At 41.1% G+C, this 20,144-nt stretch overlaps 1 protein-coding gene across 1 annotated transcript in view; it reads right to left on the bottom strand.

The window, feature by feature from the left end:
* LOC309590531 (BEN domain-containing protein 5) overlaps positions 1-20,144 on the bottom strand; it is a gene marked incomplete at both ends in the record, with an annotated part of 962,813 nt that overhangs the window by 93,282 nt on the left and 849,387 nt on the right. The window contains one exon of the mRNA XM_082311814.1: positions 11,454-11,606. Coding sequence (XP_082167940.1) covers positions 11,454-11,606 — 153 coding nt within the window. The remainder of the gene's footprint in view (positions 1-11,453; positions 11,607-20,144) is intronic.

The raw sequence follows: 20,144 nt of genomic DNA, 5'->3' as shown, positions 1-20,144 counted from the left end.
TCTACCACATAGTGTCTCTCCGCAGTGAATTCAACACCCTGGTAGCTAGCTTACAAGCTCAACAGCTTAGGCAGCTCCCATATGGCTGAGGGGTACTCTTGGTTTCTCAGCACTGCTCCATCATCCTGCTAACAACTACTAGAATGAATGCCCTGAGCAGTCCATGTTCACAAAATAAGGTCAGGCAGTTCACTGGTTGCCTCTGCATGCCTGTATCAACCTATCACAGGACGGGCTCCAAAAGACAAAGAGGGACCCTTTGGTGTCCTGATGGACTTGGAATCTGAGCGGTTCTGCTTGGTGGGAACTTCCACTGGTGGGACCTCCTCCTCAGTGGATGTGTGGCTTCACAGGGGACTTGTCTTGCTACAGCATCAGAAAACGTCAGGTTGCACAAAAGGAAAAATTGGAAGCAAAACCCAGTAAATCTGGGTCCAGAAGAAGAGATGCCAAAAAGGGCTGAAATGTCAGGCAGGCTTAAGTGTCCAGTCAGTTATGGATGGGAGCTTCAGTTCTACCTTTCACTGATGGCAGGGCAAAGGGACAGGGTACAAAAGGGTACTTTCTCATACAGGAGTTGTTGGGGAATCAATCTTCGTCATCTTCTGAAATTGCTCAACACATCAGGGAGAAAAAGGATCAAGGTATGACGACAGTGCAAGTCAGATCTTGCCAGGCTCCTAGCATGGGAACCAGGGTATGGACTGCACATCACTTATGATCAATCCTAAGGCATTTCTCCAGCCCAGCAAGAATGGAAACTATAAGGTACAAATGACTCAGAAAGTAATTAGAAGAGAAATAATCAACCAGCCAGAAATCTGGTCACAGGCTTTGACAGATTGAGAAAGATGAGTTTCTGATGTAGTGAGGTCTAGGGGGCTCCTGAAATCCAACAGACAGATTTTACCAGCTGTTCACGTCTACTGCAACACAACTGATTGTTTATGCACCCATGGACGGAAGTAGCAAACTGCATATCTCTTCAAAAACTTGCGCTCTAGTGTGCAACATGAATGCTTCCCAGATCATTTGTCCTCACAGCATATCCGCATGAAACTCAGAATAAAGAGATCTTCCATTTGCCGATATAAACAGATGATGTAAGTCCAGGAAGTGTTTTACAAAAGGATGTAGTATGTTCAACTGTGTGCTCACAAGAATCAGAGAATCATGTTAGAAATCCTCCCTGGAGAAGAGCACAGACATAAACACTAAGACGATTCATAATTAGAGAATGGTTTCATATTACAACACAATTAAAATTATGCTGGGTCACCCTATGCCATTTTCGTTTGGGAAATAAGCTGTATTTCACAACTGAGGTAACTATTCCTAAAAAAAACAAACCCCCAAACCAGAAAAACTGCCCACATTTTGCTCGTTCTGTAATTGAGCAATAAGCACTTTACCTACTGGGGTAAACTGGAATTATGCATACAAATTGCTTCATGTTCTTCGCCTATCACACCAGCAACAGCCAAGTGTAATCAGGACTCAATTACAACCTTACCACAGTTTTCTGCTGAAGAGCAAGCTTTTTTTCTAAAGCAGGTCTGACCTCTATGAGCCCTCAACTCACTGCCCCAGTGTAGCAAAAAAGCGATAATAAAAAAGTTAGTAGTTAGTGCTCTAGAAAAAAGGAATGACACACTTGTCATCAAGGAAGAATAGATGTGCCATTGGGAAATGGACTGGAGCCCAGACAATGTCAAATCCATCTTGGTGAAGAGTTTTACAGTGTCAGCTATAACTCTCTCTAATTTTCTAGAACCCTTTGTTGAAGTCTGCAAAAGTTAGGAAGAGGGCACAGAAATGCACTGGCTTTGAAATCTTTGCCACAGAAGATTGTAAATAGCGATATTACAAATTGTGACTTTTCTGTTTGCCCCTACACAGGGTGCTATAAGAGGGGTGCAAGTGGCAGCTCACTTTCCTCATATGGATAGAGCTAATTACTGCCATGGTGTACCCAGCAGTCACTGCTTTGACCCTGCCATTCTTGCAGCTGGTATCCCATCAAGATATCTTACAAGCAAAACTTATTTCCTTACTTCTCTGGAAGCACTGAGGAAACTTCTCACTTCAAAAGCCAACTTAACTCTCTCCTGACACCCACCTCTCACCAGCTCCATTAACTCTCTTAATAGACTGGAAAGCACATGTGTTAGTGGTTTTTTGTGATAGACTATCAACTCCATGTCAACAGGGTCTGGAGACTTGGAAATCATGGCATTTGGGAGGCTGCTATGAGTCAGCCTTCTTCCAATTTATTTTACAAACAAGCTACAGCCAGCATCTGAAATGTAGATGGGATTATTTAAAAAAAATAAAAAAAGAAAGAAGAGAGAAAGAGAAAGAGAAAGAGAAAGAGAAAGAGAAAGAGAAAGAGAAAGAGAAAGAGAAAGAGAGAAAGAGAAAATCCCAAAGGCAGATGGTAGCAGAAAGCTGGTCTGAAGGAGGCAGCAGGTAAAGAGGAAGGATTCTGGGAGCAGAGATGTGATGAAATGGGAACAGAGCTCAAAATTATTCCCTGACTCATCTCTCCTTGCAGCTTTGCTGTGTTTCTGGTGCACAGGAGGAAAACGTATTTCATCTCAAAGTCATTTGTGACCACGGAAATTTGGGAAGAGGACGTTTTGAAAAGTTCAGTATCATTTCAGAGGGATCCCATTACTTGGAAATTTTCCAGATCCCTTAGGGACAGATAGATTAGACTGATATTCCTGTGAAGAGGGCTCTTGCTCACTCTCACTGACAGCTCTGCAGTTGACAGCATTTTGTTTCATAACTTCGGTGCCTGGTAGGAAACACTGAGGTGGGCAGCAAACTTTCGGTTTAACAAAGGAATATTCTCTGAACTAGAATTTGATTTGCAGAAATCTGAGAAAAGGTGTGCAGAGGAGATCTGAAACAGTCTGACCTGTCCTAAGAATGTGAGAGAGAAAAGCCTGAAACTGAAACCTGAAGACCAAATGGCCTCGAATCCTAAGAGATTTTCACCATTCTACTACCTGTCTCTTTTTGCTTTCTTCCTAGTGCTCAGCGGAAAGCAGACAGCAATCATCCTTTCTTAAAGGCAGCATCACATTGTAGGAGTACCATGAACACAACCTGCCTAGCACCACATTGTCAGGCTTTAAAGTGCAGTTCTCCTCAGAGAAATAACAGTTTAAAGGTACTTTGTCACCACACACACATCTGCTCCCTGAGGGGCTTCATTATCCCTTTAATGTGTAGTGAAGGAATACCAGATCTTTCCCCCTCCCCATCCCTTCCAAGTGTCTTTCAGTCATGCCTGCTTAAGTTTGCTGATAAAAACACATGTTTGCATGGTCATTAGCAGAGGGGTTGGAAGGAGGGAGCTTTATAAGCTCTCAGTTTATGCCTTAAAACCAAAACTACCAAATGAGCTCCCTTTTTGGAAACTCTGTAGTTAGAAAAGCAACTGGGTTTCATGCTTCAGGGTTTCAGCTGTTCACCTGCGAGAACTACAATAGCTGCACTTTTCACTGCTCATTAATATCTGTGCTCTGCTCTCTACAGTGCTCTGCCGTACAGCTCCAGGACTGATGAAGGTCTCTGCAGCCTGCTGCCTGTCTCTGCACCTTGTACCAGTTACACTGGCAGCACCAGTGCAGGGATTTGGACTGTGTTTCACATTCCCCAGAATTCATCCTCACATGCACTGAAACTGGTTGTACTCACAGGTCCCACCTCCCCGAGTGCTACAGCACTGAAGATGCTTATTGAGTTCACTGGCTTCACCATAGCAGCTAATGCAACTAGAATCCAAGCCAAAACAAGCAGCTTTTCTGGGAGAGCTTCTTAAACAACACCCTGCATCCAAACAAAGCATGGTGGCGATGGCCTTACCTGGGACCTTCACAAAGTCAGTCAAGGACTCCGCTACAGAGTTGATCAGCCTGTAACAAGTTACTCAGAAAAGGCAAGCGAAGGAGGCAGATTTCACCCCATCCTCTAAGCAAACCTCAGTCAGAGCTCCTCTTGCCACTAGATTCTGCCACCCCAAACACGCGCACCACAGACACAGAGTGTGCTGTCTCCCAAAACATACTTCCTCAGGTCCTCTCAGCTCCTTCTTCAGTGAGTCTGCTTCTCCCTGTCACCAGAAATGCACTTAGCCACACATGACAATGTCACCTACTCAACCATTAACATATGCACAAACCTATCACCCATAAACCAGAGAATTAGTCTGGAACTTATCTCCCTTTAAAGAGCCAGCCCAAGCTGTGACCACTGATATGCACAAATAAGGGATCTGCAAATGCTTCAGGGTAATAATGAAGAAAATATCTGCTTTTTCCTCCCTGTTTTTTACTAATAGCAATCTCTGCTTCTCAGACAACATCCTTCCCCAAAGATGCCAAAGCTGGCATTTCCTAGTCTAAGCTCTACAGAATAATCACACCGTTTAGAAAATAACTTGTGTCTCTGGAGTTCTCAGTTTCCCTATTTGTCAGTAGAAAACGAGACATTTCCTCAAAATATACAATAAAATAGCCTCTAGCAATAGCCTGCAATACTTCTCTTTACAATAGTTTTATGAGCGTGTGTGCGATCTCCTGGGAGTGCTTTCATAATCATTTATACAAATGACAGAAACTTAGGACAATGAGAAGCAGAAGGGAAAATACAACCACCATGCATGCAGCTGCTTTGAATATTCTGCAGAAAAAGTGGTTTGCTCTGTGGCAAAGAGATGTTGCACTGACTTGTAGGTCTAAATCAGGAGATTACAACGCCTTCTAAGGAGGGGCGGCATGCTGTACACTGCTCCCAGAGCAACCCAATACAGCCCACTGCTCAAACTCCTCCTGGGCTCTCTTACTGCCCTGGAACAGGTCTCTGACAAGCCTTGTATTCTACATATGTTAAAATATCACACAGTTAAAGAGGTAATACCCAGAAAGAGATCCTGGGAGGGGGATGGGTGTCCAGTTCTTAACCAACTTCCTACCCCTCCTTTACAGCACAGTTTGTCCCAGCCAAGTGAAATTTGCAGCACCCTGCAAGAGAGAGAGTTTGTGTTTGAATGTAAAGGAGCTCCTTTCATGTGTGCTACTCTGGGAGGCTGTCACCTGCTCCGAGCTTGTTGACATTAGGCAAGAGTAATGATGGTCCTTGAAAATACACCATAAAATTACTATGAAAACTTGTTTCTTCTGTGGATATTCAAAACTTCTACCTGTGTGGGGATGGAGAATGGACTGTCAACTCCTATATGCACAAACAACACAGCAAGAAGGCACTGAAAGAAAATCCATTTACTCAAGCACTTTTTCCCCCCTCCTTTTCCTTTTCTTTGCAATACAAATTAATTCAACCCTCTGTATAAAAAGAGGGGTGGACTGGTTCAGCACGATGTAATGGAGCAGTTTCATTTAGCCACAACTCTCCAGAGGGCACAGTTCTTGTGAGACCAAAACCTATGCTTAGAAGCACAGGCTTTACAATCTGTTCCCTGTGCCACCAGAAACATGTTTTCTCTCTCCCCTCACCCATCCTCCAGGAAAAATAAATAAATAAATAAATGAACTTATGGAGCAACATGTCCAAGGAGCAGCGAGCAGAAATGCATCTCAGAGGGGTGCTAAAGCATGTAATAGCTGTATTTGTCTTCCTGGAAATGCCTTGGTACAAGACAACAAAAAAGAAGTTAGGATCATTTGTTGTGCTCAGGTTTTAAGAGATTTCTGAGTAGATCTGTTAAGCTTGCACGATGTTAACAAAACCTACCTGAATGCAACAGCTTTTGCCTTTCTGGGACAAGGGTCTTTTTTGCCAAAACAGCAGAGAGGCATTTAAGAGACAGTGGTGCAAGTGAGTGAGGATTTTACTTCAAGATGAATTCTAGGTCTGAGCAATTTGCTTGCTGCCCAGCCACATGCAACACAAACTGGTTCTTTATTTTGGAACAGATTATTGGGATTTGCTCATTCAATGTTCATGAGCTGTTATTATTCCCTCAGGCACTTGTGCCAGCACTTCCTTCAGACATGGCCCAAAACACACTGGGATAAGTGACAGGGATCACAAGACTAAGAGGGAGATGTCCAGCCAGGGTAAGTGATAACAGCCCAACAAGACTGCCATAGGTAGATGGGAGGAGGTTTGCTGGAAGGAACACATCTTCCCTAAGAAAGCTTGGATGGATGAGGGCGGTGCTGTGGAAATAAGAAGAACAGACCTGGAGTATGTGGATAAAAGGAAAACAATAGAAAATATCGATAGACTAAAATATTTTCCTTGGTTGCTCAACTGTAGATATCCAGGCTAAAAAAGGCAAAACAAACAAAAAAACACAACAACAAGTACTAGGGCAAATCATTCCATATCTGAATTTTCTCATATTTCTGAGACAATGATAGTCTCAAAAATATGTTTTAGGTCACAGCATTATGGCACTGGGGTTAACAACATGTTTCCCTAAAGGAAACTGGGTGGGTTCAGAGACTTCACTGTTCAGTACGCAGTGTGGTATAAAACATAGGGAACTGCTGACAAAGAAAACAAAGTGGCACTTTGGAGACCTGGGTTTCTCTGATTTCCTCAAGCAAGTCACTTGCCACCCACTCTCTGCCTCTTTCCCAACATGACTGGAAGCTCTTGGGGTTGTGGACTTTCTCAGTAGTTACCCAGTGCCCAACATAACGGGACCCCAAGTTTTTTATCAGGGTCTTTGGCTAACCATGGCACACAAAGGATGACAAACAGTATTTCTAAGGAAGGTGCTCTGCTGGGAGGTTGAATACAAGAAAATGAAATGAGAACTCAAAAGTATCCCAAGTACCACCAGTTTGGAGTTCAAAGGAAAAAAAAAACAAAACAATAAGATTAAGCCAAGTACCTCTGGCTAGTCTTTTTCCTTTAACTGCAGAGAAAAGCAATCTTTATGAAGTGATAAAGCCATCCAAGAATGGCCGCGGTTGTTTCTTTTAAATGAACCAGAGAGAACAGATGGTCTCCTCTCATACTGTCACAAAGGTCAAAATTAGCCACCCCTAAGACTAGCAGGTTCTTGAAATGCTCAAGTGCTTGTGTCTGGTCGTTATGACTAATCCACTCTCCAGAACAAGAAAGGTCAAATGAAGAACACCCCTCCAAATACTGCAACAACTCCTAGCCATGGCTGATGTGTAATGCACTCAGACATGGTGTCAACAGCTGCTCCTAAACCCCAATGAGTCAGCCTTTCAAAAGAGTTTGTCAGCTCTCACTGTTAGAGCTTTCATACAGATTATATTTACTCCCCAATGTTTAAAAATACCCTTCTTAAACCTTGAAAATATAAAATGTTTTCCTTACAGAATTTGTCCTTTTACCCCAGACAGCTGCCCAAGAATGTCTCATGTATTTATTTGGGAGCAAAACTTCCTAGCTCTTCTTTCACTTTCCTCTTCATGTGCTGACAGCTAAATGAAAGGCAGGCCTCTGTTTCTGAAGGCATGTACAAATGAAGAATTTCTGGTTCCTTTCACAATTTTTACCTACAAACCGCAGTCAGCCTTCCACAGTACTGTGAGGTTAAGTGTTCTGCTCAACAGATAGGGTACAGAGACATTGGGTGACTTGCCTTTGGTCCTACAACAGGCATGCAGGCACAAATCCCCTATCCATCCCCTACTCTAATCACCAATCTCCCTTGGATGCTGTCATTTAAATAAAAAGGCCTATTGGAAATGACAGGTGAAGAAAGCAGTCCAGGCATGAAATGCACTCTAAAGTATATTAATAGAAGGTTGCCAGACAAAACGGCACAAGGCATTTGATCGCATCATCTTAGGCTTGTTGTTCATGCTCCTTTGCATCTGGCTGCGTGATTTCTGCCAGATTCTCGGCTGGAGGAGCAGGCTAGGATTTGTCTGCTTTCCCTAACCCGTGTTGGGCTCAGCTGCAATCATGCAGAGCACTGAAAGAAATCCCTTTGAGTCAGGATTCATTCCGAACATGTAAAACCCAGACAAATGACTGCTTCTCCAAAGTGAATCCCATTTCACAGCAAGTAGGTTATTAGTGTGGAACTCCATACAAGTAGCCTGCATTCAAAAGCCCTCTGCATTATTAACAGAAGATGAGCTTTTGACATCAAAGGAGAACCATTATGTATGCTAAACGGTGGCAAAAATTGTACCCGCACTTCAAACCTTTTCAGTTCTTTGTCCCTTGTAAATCAATCAAGGTTGACAGATGCTTTAAGGAGAGTAATCTTTTCAATGATACTGTCAATGGATAACATAATGGAACATTGTCTCTGTGCTGTGTGAAGACATGGAGCTAGTCAATTATGGACAACACTTCATGCAGCCGCCAGTTTTCACTTGAAGTGCTGCTGTTGAAGTATTATAATCCCAACAAATGGCCGCAGCAGCATACAATGTAAATGAGACCTCCTGAAGCTTTGGAAAATTAATTAGTAACAACAGTGGTCCATTCCCACACTTTCAAACACCAGCCTGGTAATGTTAACGATGCACTACCCCCCTTCCCTTTGAGCAGTCAATAGGGCATATTTACATACACTATTTTTAATCTTCAACAGTTTTTCCCCCCCCTTTTTAAATGCAGGAAGCTCTGGATTCCTTTCCTCTCTTTCCAGCAGCAAACTTCACCCCTGATATTTCCAACCAGTCACGTAACCCACATGGCTTTAGCTGAAAACAAGAGAACAGAGACTTTCCCACTTGGAGACAGCAGTAATATTCACTCCTCTTGCTTCACACACGTTGGACACTTTGTGGCTGTCTGCTTTTCCAACACTTCTATCCCCTTAGCTGCCCTGAGAAGAATGGCTTGGATGGATAGCAGGGGAAAAGCTTCCGGTCTCAAGAGACCAGTAGGATGTGAGTGGAAAGCCCAATGTACTGAGTGCCAGCAGCACCTAGGTCAAACTGTGGTGCACTGGATGCCAACATACATATCCGATTGCCAGCTTCTACGGAAAAGAGATTGAGAGTCAAAGGTGAGAGACTGTGCTGTTTATTTAGTTATTGGCTTCTATTTCCTACGTCATTTTCTCAAAGATTTTCCCTTTGTCAACCGAGGCTTGCGCTAAGAGGAACACTTAATCTCCCACAGGAACAGAAAGAAATCCCACACTCGAGCACAAAATTTCTAAACTCTTATCAGTTGCAGGTTTTCATTGCTATGATATGTGAATGCCCCCTTATCTATAGTGTGGTTTTGAAACAACGAGGTGCAGGTAAGAAATTCAATCACTGAGGTCTTCTCGGACAAGAACAGGCTGTTCCTTGAACCCAACTCCCTCTTCCCCAGGCTCCAAACAGCTGGGAACAGATGCAGCTGCTGTCCCTCCTCATTTAGTATGGATTTGGTCTTCTGGACTCTGGACAGTTTTCTGAGAAACCCTTGCAGTGGCTGACTGCAGAAAGCTTCACACTGCAGCAGTCCCCCGAACCCCCAAAACATACAGACAATGGTTAAACAAAACTGACAATGGTTAAACAATACTAGGAGGCAAGAGAGGAAGCAGCAGCAGCCACACACCCGCCCAGGCATTACCAGGCCAGCTGCCACTGCTGATCCCAAGAAGAAAAGGGAAATATGTTTGGTCTACTAGAGGCCCCCATCCTGGGAACAGAGAAGACAGAGGAAAGGATATCTTCTGCCTAGCCTTAGGAAAGTCAGAGACTGATCCAAACTTTTTCCCACTCTTGCATAAAACAAACTACCATAGAATAGAGAAACAGACAGGAATCAGGAGGTTTCAATTCCTCCTTCCATTTGCTAGAACAGATCTGTCAAGAAAACAATGGCACAACTCCATTTCTCTACTCACTTCCCACTCAAACTCCACAGTGCAATATGCACAAACAGAAGACAAAAAAATTCTCTACTGCATCTTGATGAGAAAGCTTTAGGCTAGCATTCTTGTCATGATGAAAATGGCCTTTTTTCCAATCACAGTTTCGTTTGCTGTGCAGACTCATCTGCTTTTGTATCTGTTTTTAGATTTTGTTTCTCTAGAGCTAAACAGATGGAATGCTACGGGGTCCCTATCCTGTTCCACCCACCAGCTCTGCCACAAGCTGGTTGGGATGGCACTGCAGAGGAGGCAGGCACCATGCCCCAGCTGTCCCCATCTTTGAGAGGAGACCCAGGTTTATCTCTCAGTACCAGGAGGATGAAGTATGAGCAAAAAGGGGACAGCAGAGACTGGGAAAACATATGGTAGGTAACAAAGAGGGTTAAGGACATAACAGACACAAAATCAGGGTCCAAACAGTAGGTTTTTCTGTTCTTCTCTGCTTGGTGCAGGATTCCAAAGTAATTTTTAATTGAGCCTGTCTCCATTATATAGCTGCCAAATGTCATCTGCTGCCTTCCCTCCTCACAGCTCATGGCTGAAAGTTCCCACTGCCTTGGCTGAGATACGTTTCTGAATATTCCTTATCCCAGTCAAAGCAAAATGGAACACCAAAAACCTCTTACTTGAAAGACTGCCCACTTAAGCAAACCTGAAGTGCATAGATTGAAACAGAGCAAGGGATAGCTGTATAGAAGTAGCTTAGCTGGCAGCTCTACAGGTGTCTAAGGTGGGCCTGGAGAAGTAAACAAGCAGTTGCAGGCAGGCTTGGGCATTGTATGTTGTGCTTACACAGCTTTCAAGGAAAACTGATGCACAAAAGAGGCTATGGAAAGGGCCAGGATGTCATACTTGGACACAAAGTTGCTACACGCTGGACCAGAGTCTTAAATCTATTGACTTCTGCAGAGCTACTGCAACCAATGTATGCTAAGGATCTGTTCTACTCTAGTTGAAACTTGCTCTAAAAACATATGCCACTTTCCAACTCATTTATAGGAGTTTACCATTTATTTCCAGTATCCAGAGATACCTACACACATACTTTCTTCCAAGTTACAAGACATGTATTGAGCAATTGCAGATTTTCTTGCAGAACAGTTTTCCATGGTAATATCAAAGAATTCCAAAAGCATGCATTGCCTTTGTCACAACTTTCAACAGAAAATTATCTAACCTTTTATTTCAAGTTCATTATTTTTACTTCTATTTGCTATTATACTATTATTTAAAGTGTACAAGTAGAAAAAAAAAGCCAATATAATATAATATAAAAAATGAAAAAATAAAGCTGATCCAGTTGATCAAAAGACAAAAGGTCTTCTGATAAAAATTAAGTGTTCCAATAATTCAGAGCCAAAGGTTACAATATGGAAGATGAAGAACCTGCTTCTGTTCATGTGTCTAATGACAATAAATAAGATCACAACTTACCGCTTTTGGATATGCTAAGTATAAGAGGGACGATGGTAGCTCATAATGACAAAAATTTTAAGTAGCCTTCTATTCATATTAAAATAAAATTCACACAATCCAATTAAGACAGACATTTATCATTAAAAAATAAATTAGGAAAAAATTAATTAAGAGAAACATTGCTTACATAAGAGAAGTCTTCAGCATTCTGACAGAGTAGCTTGGGAAAAACAGCCTGTCGCTGAAATCTTTCCTCATCTTCAAAGATGTTCCCATACATGAAGCCATTCATCATGGTGGAGTGGGCATGGATGTCAATATAGAACTCCAGGTTAATCTTCTGTTGAGGAAAAACAACAAGATAACATTCAGCATGAAATAAATCATAACTCTGTTACGTAGGTGAAGCCTCCCATAAATCCAATACTGCCAACCTTGAATCTAACCATGGTGCCAGCATCAGAGAGCCATGTTAAAGGCATTGCTTTGATGCATCCAACCATTCATGCCTCTTTGCGGGTGCATGTGAGATGAAAAACAGGACCATGATAGACATTTCTTTACCTGTTCTGAGAAGGCTGGAACATTTATGCAGCACAGGTCACTGTGCAAAATAAAGCCAAAGCATTACCCTTCACTTTAATACAGGGCTTAGTGCCACTGATAAAAATGTGCACCTTCCAGTTCTACAGCATGATTGTTCGGGCATAGCTTTGCCATCTCTGCACAGTTCTGCATCACAATATGCAGATGTACCCTTCTGCCAGGAAAGACAGGCTCAAAATCGTGTAAATAAGACTTCAGTATTTCCTGTGCAGTTTATTTTGTTTTATAAGGAGAAATACCGCCAATGTTTTTGTCTTACTCTGCTTTGTAGTAGTAATTCAACAGAACAGCTCCCCAAAACAAGTGCCTTGAATTCCTCCCAGCTTGTAGCTTCCCACGTGATTCTGCATCAACTCTTGCTTCAAAAGAAAACACCAGGACCCACTAACACAAAAGTGCCTGCTCTCCCCATACCCTTCCTAGATTGGCAATTCAGTGTCAGGAGGCTCTGTAAGAAAACACTGCTCAAGTCTCCAGTCCAGGGACACATCTTTTTCCTCACATCATATATAAGTGATAATTCCCCTGCCATCAGTGGCAAAGAGTGAATGTTCACTTTGATCACCATGTACAGTGCCATTGACAGCAGTGAGAAGGCAAAATCCAGTACTGAGAAGTGCTACCAAAGCAGATGCCACTGGATTACCCAGAGTTTCCCCAAACTCTTGCAACTTCTAGTCCTGAACAAATGGTGCTCTGTGACTAGACAGTGACAAATCCACCCCTGTCACCTGGCCACCATGGGGCCAGTAAGAACCTTCCTTGTGACCAGAGGGTTACAGTTCAGATCTCTTTGTCCCAACAGGGGGATGGAGAAGAGTCCTGTTAGCAGGACAAGGATTATGATGCTTAGCCCTGTACCCCTCAGTGGCAAATAGGGACCTGGCCAGTAAAATACAACATGTAGCTCTCCGGCCACATGTCTCATCTGCACATAAAGCTTGCTCAGGCTACTGGAGAATACTGAGCTACGAGACACTCCAATGTAACAGAAACACAGTTTGTATTATGCAGTTCATGTGACAGCAGTGTCAGCTCTTCTAAAGAGTCTCTGATGAGGGGAAAACATCATTCGGTATGTGAAACTAATATGATACAGATTTACTTTCCCTTGGCAGAAAACCAATGTACAATACACAGTGACTGTTTAGTTTAATTAAACAGCTTAGAGAGAGTAATACTGTATCTTATTAAGCCTCTCCTATGTTAAAATGTTAGCTAATGCAATATCAATATCTGACCATGCTTCATAGGAAAAGGAACATTTGATTGTATTTGACTCTAATACAATAAATTGTTTGCTCCTGCCAAAACATTATGCTGTGCTATAGAGGACCAACACTGCAATAAAGCACACATCTGCTATTCGGAGATATAGCACTGAGGAGAAAGATTAGCATTGACAGGATGAAATACCACATAGGATTTTCTTCCTTTCCAAGCATACAGAAATTAAAACCAAGATTGAGTAATATTATTTTTCATAAGATAATTTCCCCATCAGAAACAGAATTTGATGAGATCAGATGCACGCTGGCATATCACCATAAAACAGAACATGTTGTAGAGTCTCAAAATGGTGATTTGATGATGAAGTGAGGAGATAATCTAGTTAAACTGGGTATTTGTAAAGCACAAATGTCCTTCACATAGCAGTCAGTGACCTAAGTCATACTTATTTTAGAACAACTAGACAGAAGTCTTTATAGGGCCATATTTACTAATATAAAATAATTGAGAAGCACAGATATTTATAACAATAGACTAGTATAATTTGCATCTTAAACAACACAAATAAAGGTGCTGGCATAAACTGTATGATTTGTGCTATGTCATACTATACTTATTCATCCATAGCTATCAAATTTTTTCCAAAAGAACGTGTCTACAGACAGGGATGCAGAGGCACAGATTACAAAGATAACTTTCCGTAGGCTATCCAGCAAGAAATTCACCTGCAGAACACAGGTGACCTGAGCCTCAGCTTAGTATTCAATTGGTCAAGTCATCCAGTCTAACACAGTATCACTAGAGAATATTTTCTGAACTCTCCTAGGATTCTCACTAAAAAAATTTCTGATAAAAGTGTTCCAGAGAATTTTAGAGAATCTCTTGGGGTGCTGAAATTTCTCTGAACATCTTTCTTCATCATCAAAACCGTTTTCAAAGAGTCTGGTTACAATGGTTATTTGTGAGGGAACAGTGTCCTTCACAGATATCACCTTCACCTAAAGAGTAAGCTTCCTGATCGCTTATTTGGAAACCACGACATTCAACAGATAGCTCATCACCCAGACAAGTGTTTAAAAACATTTATGCAGTCATTCATTACAACATATTTCAAAAGTAATTTCCTAAGTCAGCCCACAATAACTATTCAACTGTTTTTTCTGGTCTTTGTTCCTTACCCTCCTACTGAACATATAAAAAAGTCTATTTCACGTATTCCTGCCCACTAAATATAGTCCAAATTTGCAATTGTCCATCCTATTCAGTAAGTTGTTAAACATTGCTAGAGTAATTGCCAGTTAGATGTATTACTCTCAGAGACTGCTGTATGTGAGCAGAACAGTATTGCAGTGTTTCACATTTCTTCTCATCACATTCATTATTTTATCAAGGGGAAACATCTTGAGCATTCTCCATTACAGAACAGAATAATTCAGGGCATTGTTAATTTAACACACAAGTTCCTAATGGAAAAATTCTCTTCATTCACAGTCACAAGGATATTGTGGCCTTAATATGGACAATACCAGCCCAGTCACTGGGACATTAAACTCAAAATTTGCCACCTCAGGCCCCAAGTAGTAGACCAAGTAGTAGACAATTTGTTTGCAGACAAGTTTCACAGAAGAATGAAGATATGTTACTGAACAATACTGGTATTTTTTCTCTCTCTTTAGAATCATACATATTCATAAGTATTTTACATGTAGGAACTGTTTCACCCACTGCCACACTACAAATTTAAGCTTGGGAATAACGTTTCATATTTCAGTTGAGGTTCTGTGGAAGATTTTGACATAATTACTGATCTCCTGCAATTTAGGCAGGATCACAGAATTAACATTTTATTAAATATATAATGTCACCTACTGATGGGAATTTCAGAAAAATCAGCAGAGACCTGACCTTCTGAAATTGTTTCTCTTTGAGGTAGGGAGAATTTTAATGGGAGAACGAAGTTAAATGTAAGTGTGCATTTACATGAGCACATACAAACACACTTAAAACATAAACCAGTCCTATCTCCTGTTAAACCACAGGGGTATCTGTCAGTATCTACACAGCAGAACCCACCCTGGTTATTGCTTCTAATGCAGTAGCATCTACAAGTAAGAATGGGAATAAATTTAGAGGTGGCTCAAAGTCTCATAGTCACATTTATTTCAGCCTTTAAGCAGAAAAAAATTAATAACCAGGCTCAAACATCTCTGGATGCCATAGCTGCCTTCTGAGAGACTTACAAGTTACATCCTACAATATGATATTAAACTCATCATTTTCTGCTTTAGAGGTGGAATGCAAAATGATTCAGATGCCTTATAAAAATGATCATGCAATTTAATTCCCTCAAGTGTCTTTTCTTTGTGCTTACAAGCAGCAGCAGAGATTTTCTCTCTCACACTCTCTTTCTTAAGTAAAGCTGTAATTACCTGGATGACCCAGCTTACAGAGTTGGAGAAAACAAAGGCAGACTTGGTCTTTCTTTTTTCTGTGTGTCAAAACAGAAATCACTCACTAGACTGACAGAGACAATGACTGAACCCCACTTCCTCGAAAACAACAGTTAACATTCTCTCTTGAAAAGAACGATCTTTGCCTCTTCTTGCCACTTACCACATAAAAACAGAAAAAATAAATAAGCAAACGAATTTCTGTGCTAAAGTTCATTTGAATCCCTGCCTTTGTGACACACACATTCTACAGTTCTCCTGAGTCAGTCTAAAGTTTCTGGCAGCTTGAGAAATATGCATATAAATTAGGGAGGGGGAAAAATGAAAGAAATCATGGATAAAGAATAAGAGCTCATGTACATTGTCAAGATATGAAATAGTCAAAGTAGCACAGAAACTGGTTCATGATGCCATGTAAAGTTTTGAGAAAATATATTCTCACTTGTCTGCATTTTTATTTCATTAGCTGAATACCTTTGGAAGGTCAGTAATTAAAGAGCAAAAGGAAAGAATGATGTTAATAGCTAATGCTGATATGACCAAAGTTAGATTTTGAACAGTGCAATTATGATTCTTAAGGAAACAGAGATTTAATAAATAAATAAATACATAAAAATCAATAAATGCCATAATAAAAGGATAAATGTGCATTGAGCCCAGAACATGAGCCACTAGAGAGACAAGTGATGCAGGAAGAAGCCAGCTCTGTCCACCAGCTGTCACTTCAATATGGATTTTATTAATTCTTGGGAATAGCAATTGGTTTAGAGAGAGAGCATCCAAAAGCCTTCTTCGCTCCAATATTTCGTACAGGGGATGGGATAAACTCCTTGCAATGTTTTATACAAGTCGCTAAAACCATGGCCTGTCATTAGTGGTAGAGAACATAACAGCCTTCAGGCAGACTTTGCACTCTTACTGCTAAACCACCGTTTGAAGCAAATGGACATACAACAGTTGGCACAGCATAAGCAGTTTGCCCCTTTTGGTTCAGAAAAAAATCAGAAATTCCCAGAAGACCAGGTCTTTGATGCTTCCTCAGGTCCAGAATCTCTTAAAAGAAAATTCTGCATGGGTCTCAAATATATCCATTTTGACATACACACTGTACCCCACACTAAGTTATTTTGGCAACGCCTACAGGGGTGACACCAGAAAACACAAGCACATTGTGCTAATAAGCAAAATAAAGGAAAACTGACCATTCAATATCACATGTTCAGCAGTCTACATTCAGCTAGAAAGCACCAGTCCTGGCCCTTTCAGCTCCCGGGAACACTGCCCAGGGCCTTGAATCGCTCTTTAGGGATGCACAACACTTGTCTCCTGACTATACACGAACATGAGGTGGAATTCTGTCTGGATATGGTTCACATTTTCAAGCTTCCCTGCAAATGCATGGATTTGGATGCCTCTTAAGGTGAATTTTACCCAAATCACTTTTCTTACATTTACCTTCTCCCCATATTTTTTCCCCCAAATTTGAAAGAGCCAGCATAAACCCTCACAAAAAAAAAAAAGCCAAATACTTCCAAGAACATTTTCCTCTGCCATTCTTTATAACCTCTGACAAGTCAGTCCTACAGTGTCATCTCCAGTTTTGCAGATGATGTAAACCACACCTTATTAGAGGCACTATTTCAGAGGTATGCCACTACCCCTTTGTAACCATAGGGACAACTTTCTCCTTCCATTCATCATCTCGTGGACCACCTGCTCCATCCACCTTTGTAAACACCATGGCAACAACAGCAATTATTTACGTAAGAAATTAATAGTAGAAAAGTGGTTTACTATTATAAAAAAACCTTCTAAAGGTTAAAAAGCTTAAAAAAAAAAAAAAAAAAAGTTTCCTCATCTTGCTTCCGGAGAAGGGAAAATGCCAGATTAGAACCCCTCTTATTCTCACTGATCTGAAGCACAGAAGCCAATTTCTCCTTATTCCTGTAGACACCTTTACACAATCTGACGATGTCTTTTAAGTGTCCCTGCAGAAGCAGCTTGCAAACACTGACGTACCACTAACTCTGCATGACCTTCTAGCAATTCTTCGTAACACTTCAGGCATTTTTTTCAGATTGTTTCAATAACATTCCAAGAGCTGTTTTTTGGAATGAACCACTCCAACCCAGCTGCCATTCAAAAGTAGTTATTTACTGATCCGGTTACATGGTAAGTTCTCAATTTAAATAATGATACCTCTTAATGATAGGCATAATCTGGCATGACTCATTAGTGCCTTAAAGAGGATGGAGAACAGACTTCTGTTGGTTCCGTGGCTTCATACAGCAAAAGGATGGCATGTCCATCAACACTGCTTTCCTGCCTGTCTTAAAAAGTAAAGGATGCTTTTATCCGTAGAAGAACATGGGAGCCCCTTCAATGAGCTTGAACCCTGCTCTGGTGTGCCCATCAGTAGCCCTGAAAGAAGCTAAACTCATAGTTTTGGCTTCAGAGTGGGAGGTCAGCAACATGCATATTCTGATCCTTGTTCTTTATCTGCTTGCTTCTCTCACCTGCCAGTGCAGATAACAACACCTCCTGAGGATTAGCTGACATTTGTAAAGCACTTTGAAGATATAAAGCATCACAGTGCATACAAGTTAAGTATTAATTCAACTGCCAGGCTGATTCACTCTTTGACCCCTCTGCAGAGACATCCAGTTAGTGTCAGCTCTGGCAGTTTTTGCAATTCAGGCACCTGTCCACCAGCTACTGGACTGAAGCCAACGATTCACACAGGACACAGAAGAGCCGTCAGATGGTAGTAACATTTGGTCACGACAGGCCTGAATTGGATTTGAAAGGGTGACCTGGAGGTGAAAGGCTCTATCAAGAAGCCACTTCTGTTCAAATGCATATTAAATTAGAGAGGGGCCAAAGAGACAATGTTAAGACCCAGATCAAGTTTAGACAAGACTTTTGGGTCAGCTGCATGGACAATTCTTGTATAATTTTTACTCTAGATGAATAGGAACCAGGAAATACACTCTTCTGGATTTGGGGCCTGACCCCACACCAAAACTAGAAGGGTGACTCTGAACAAGGACAGTCATTGTTCTGTCTCATCCTTTCTCTCTCCCTCATATAGGAGCAAACATGCATGTACACTCAGCAACATGGGTTTTGACCTTTGCAAGCTCTGAAGTCTTTAGTTGCCTGAATAATTAGAATAAAGCATTAGGATTGAACTGGGTCTTGGGGCATTACCTCACCCTAAACTTTGCTGTTTTGCTTTCCACTTGGCTCTGCCCATCTCAGACCTCACTTGCACGTCCCCACTATACACCCTGCAGAACAAGGTCTGTAAATCCTACCTTGCTCGCTTGTCTGCTACTGAAGAGTATTGGCTCTACAGAAAGAAGGCTTTTCAGAAAAGACACGGGACAATTGTGGAAAAAGAATCAACAGCTTTTGGGGAGAGGGAAGGAACGCTACTACAAATAGAGAGAAACAAAAAGAAAGAAAAAAAGGGAGAAAGGGAGAAAAAAGCTGAGGCAGTAACTGTTCCTTATTCTGATAATTAAAGCAAGAAAATTGGGTTATGAAACAGAAATATCTAAATGACCATGTTTTCACTGGATAATTCAATTTGGCTCTGGTCTGGTTCTGAAAGTTTGCTCAGCTGAAATGCTCCCAGTAGCTGCATTGAGGGTTTTAGCACTCGTTGGTACTGTTCCTTAGACAGCCACTTGCTTGCTGTGTAACCATACGCAAGTCATTTAATGTCTTCAGGCATCATTAATTGCTGCTTACACACCTGAAACTATACTAAGATCAAGACTTCCTGTTCAACTATTCACTTCATAGCAGTATTAATAGTTTTGTGTTTTACCAATAACTTTTAATTATACCTCTACAGAACCTTCTGACCAAGGTACACAGTCTTTACTTTCCAAGTACATAAATAAGGCCCAAAGACATTGCCTGCCTCTCATCCAATTACAAAGGCAAAGAGTGGTACACTTGAAAACAATGGCTAACAGTTATGATTCCCTGTCCCCTAATTTCCTAGGAACTATTTCATTTGGACAAATTGCGTGTAGTCAAATCAAACTCTATAACAACCAGTTTCTCTAGTCTCTCAAGTAATATACGGCATTATTCACTATTTCTTACTAAATAAGTAACAGCTGGCAGAATATAAAGTCATTAGGCAGAAGACCTAAGGCAAACAAAATAAAGTGCTTTTTAAATTAACTTATACTGCAGAACTCTCTGCCACCAGATTTTGGCCAAAACACAGATGAACTCAAAGATCAATTAGATAAATTCAAAGAAAAAGATTCCATTATGTTATTACATACAAAGCAGTGGACACAATTTCCTGATCAGAAAAATCCCCAAATTACACGTTGCCAGAAGCTTTGCCCTGTTCTTAGTCTCTATCTTAGCAACTTCAGTAGGTCATTGGATACTGAGCCAAATAAGACCTTGGGTTTGATGCAGCATCACTCTTCTTATTTTCCAATTAGACCTTAATTTATGCTGCAGAATGAGACTTTTGTAGTTTCTAAAAAGTGAAGGTGATGATTGGTGGTGAAAAGTATGCATATTTCTACAATTTAAACTGTTTACTTTAAAAAGAGATT

This window comes from Platalea leucorodia (genome assembly GCF_965183815.1).
Source record: "Platalea leucorodia genome assembly, chromosome: 5".
In the NCBI taxonomy this organism is placed as follows: domain Eukaryota; kingdom Metazoa; phylum Chordata; class Aves; order Pelecaniformes; family Threskiornithidae; genus Platalea; species Platalea leucorodia.
This window is presented reverse-complemented; position numbering and strand designations above follow the sequence as displayed.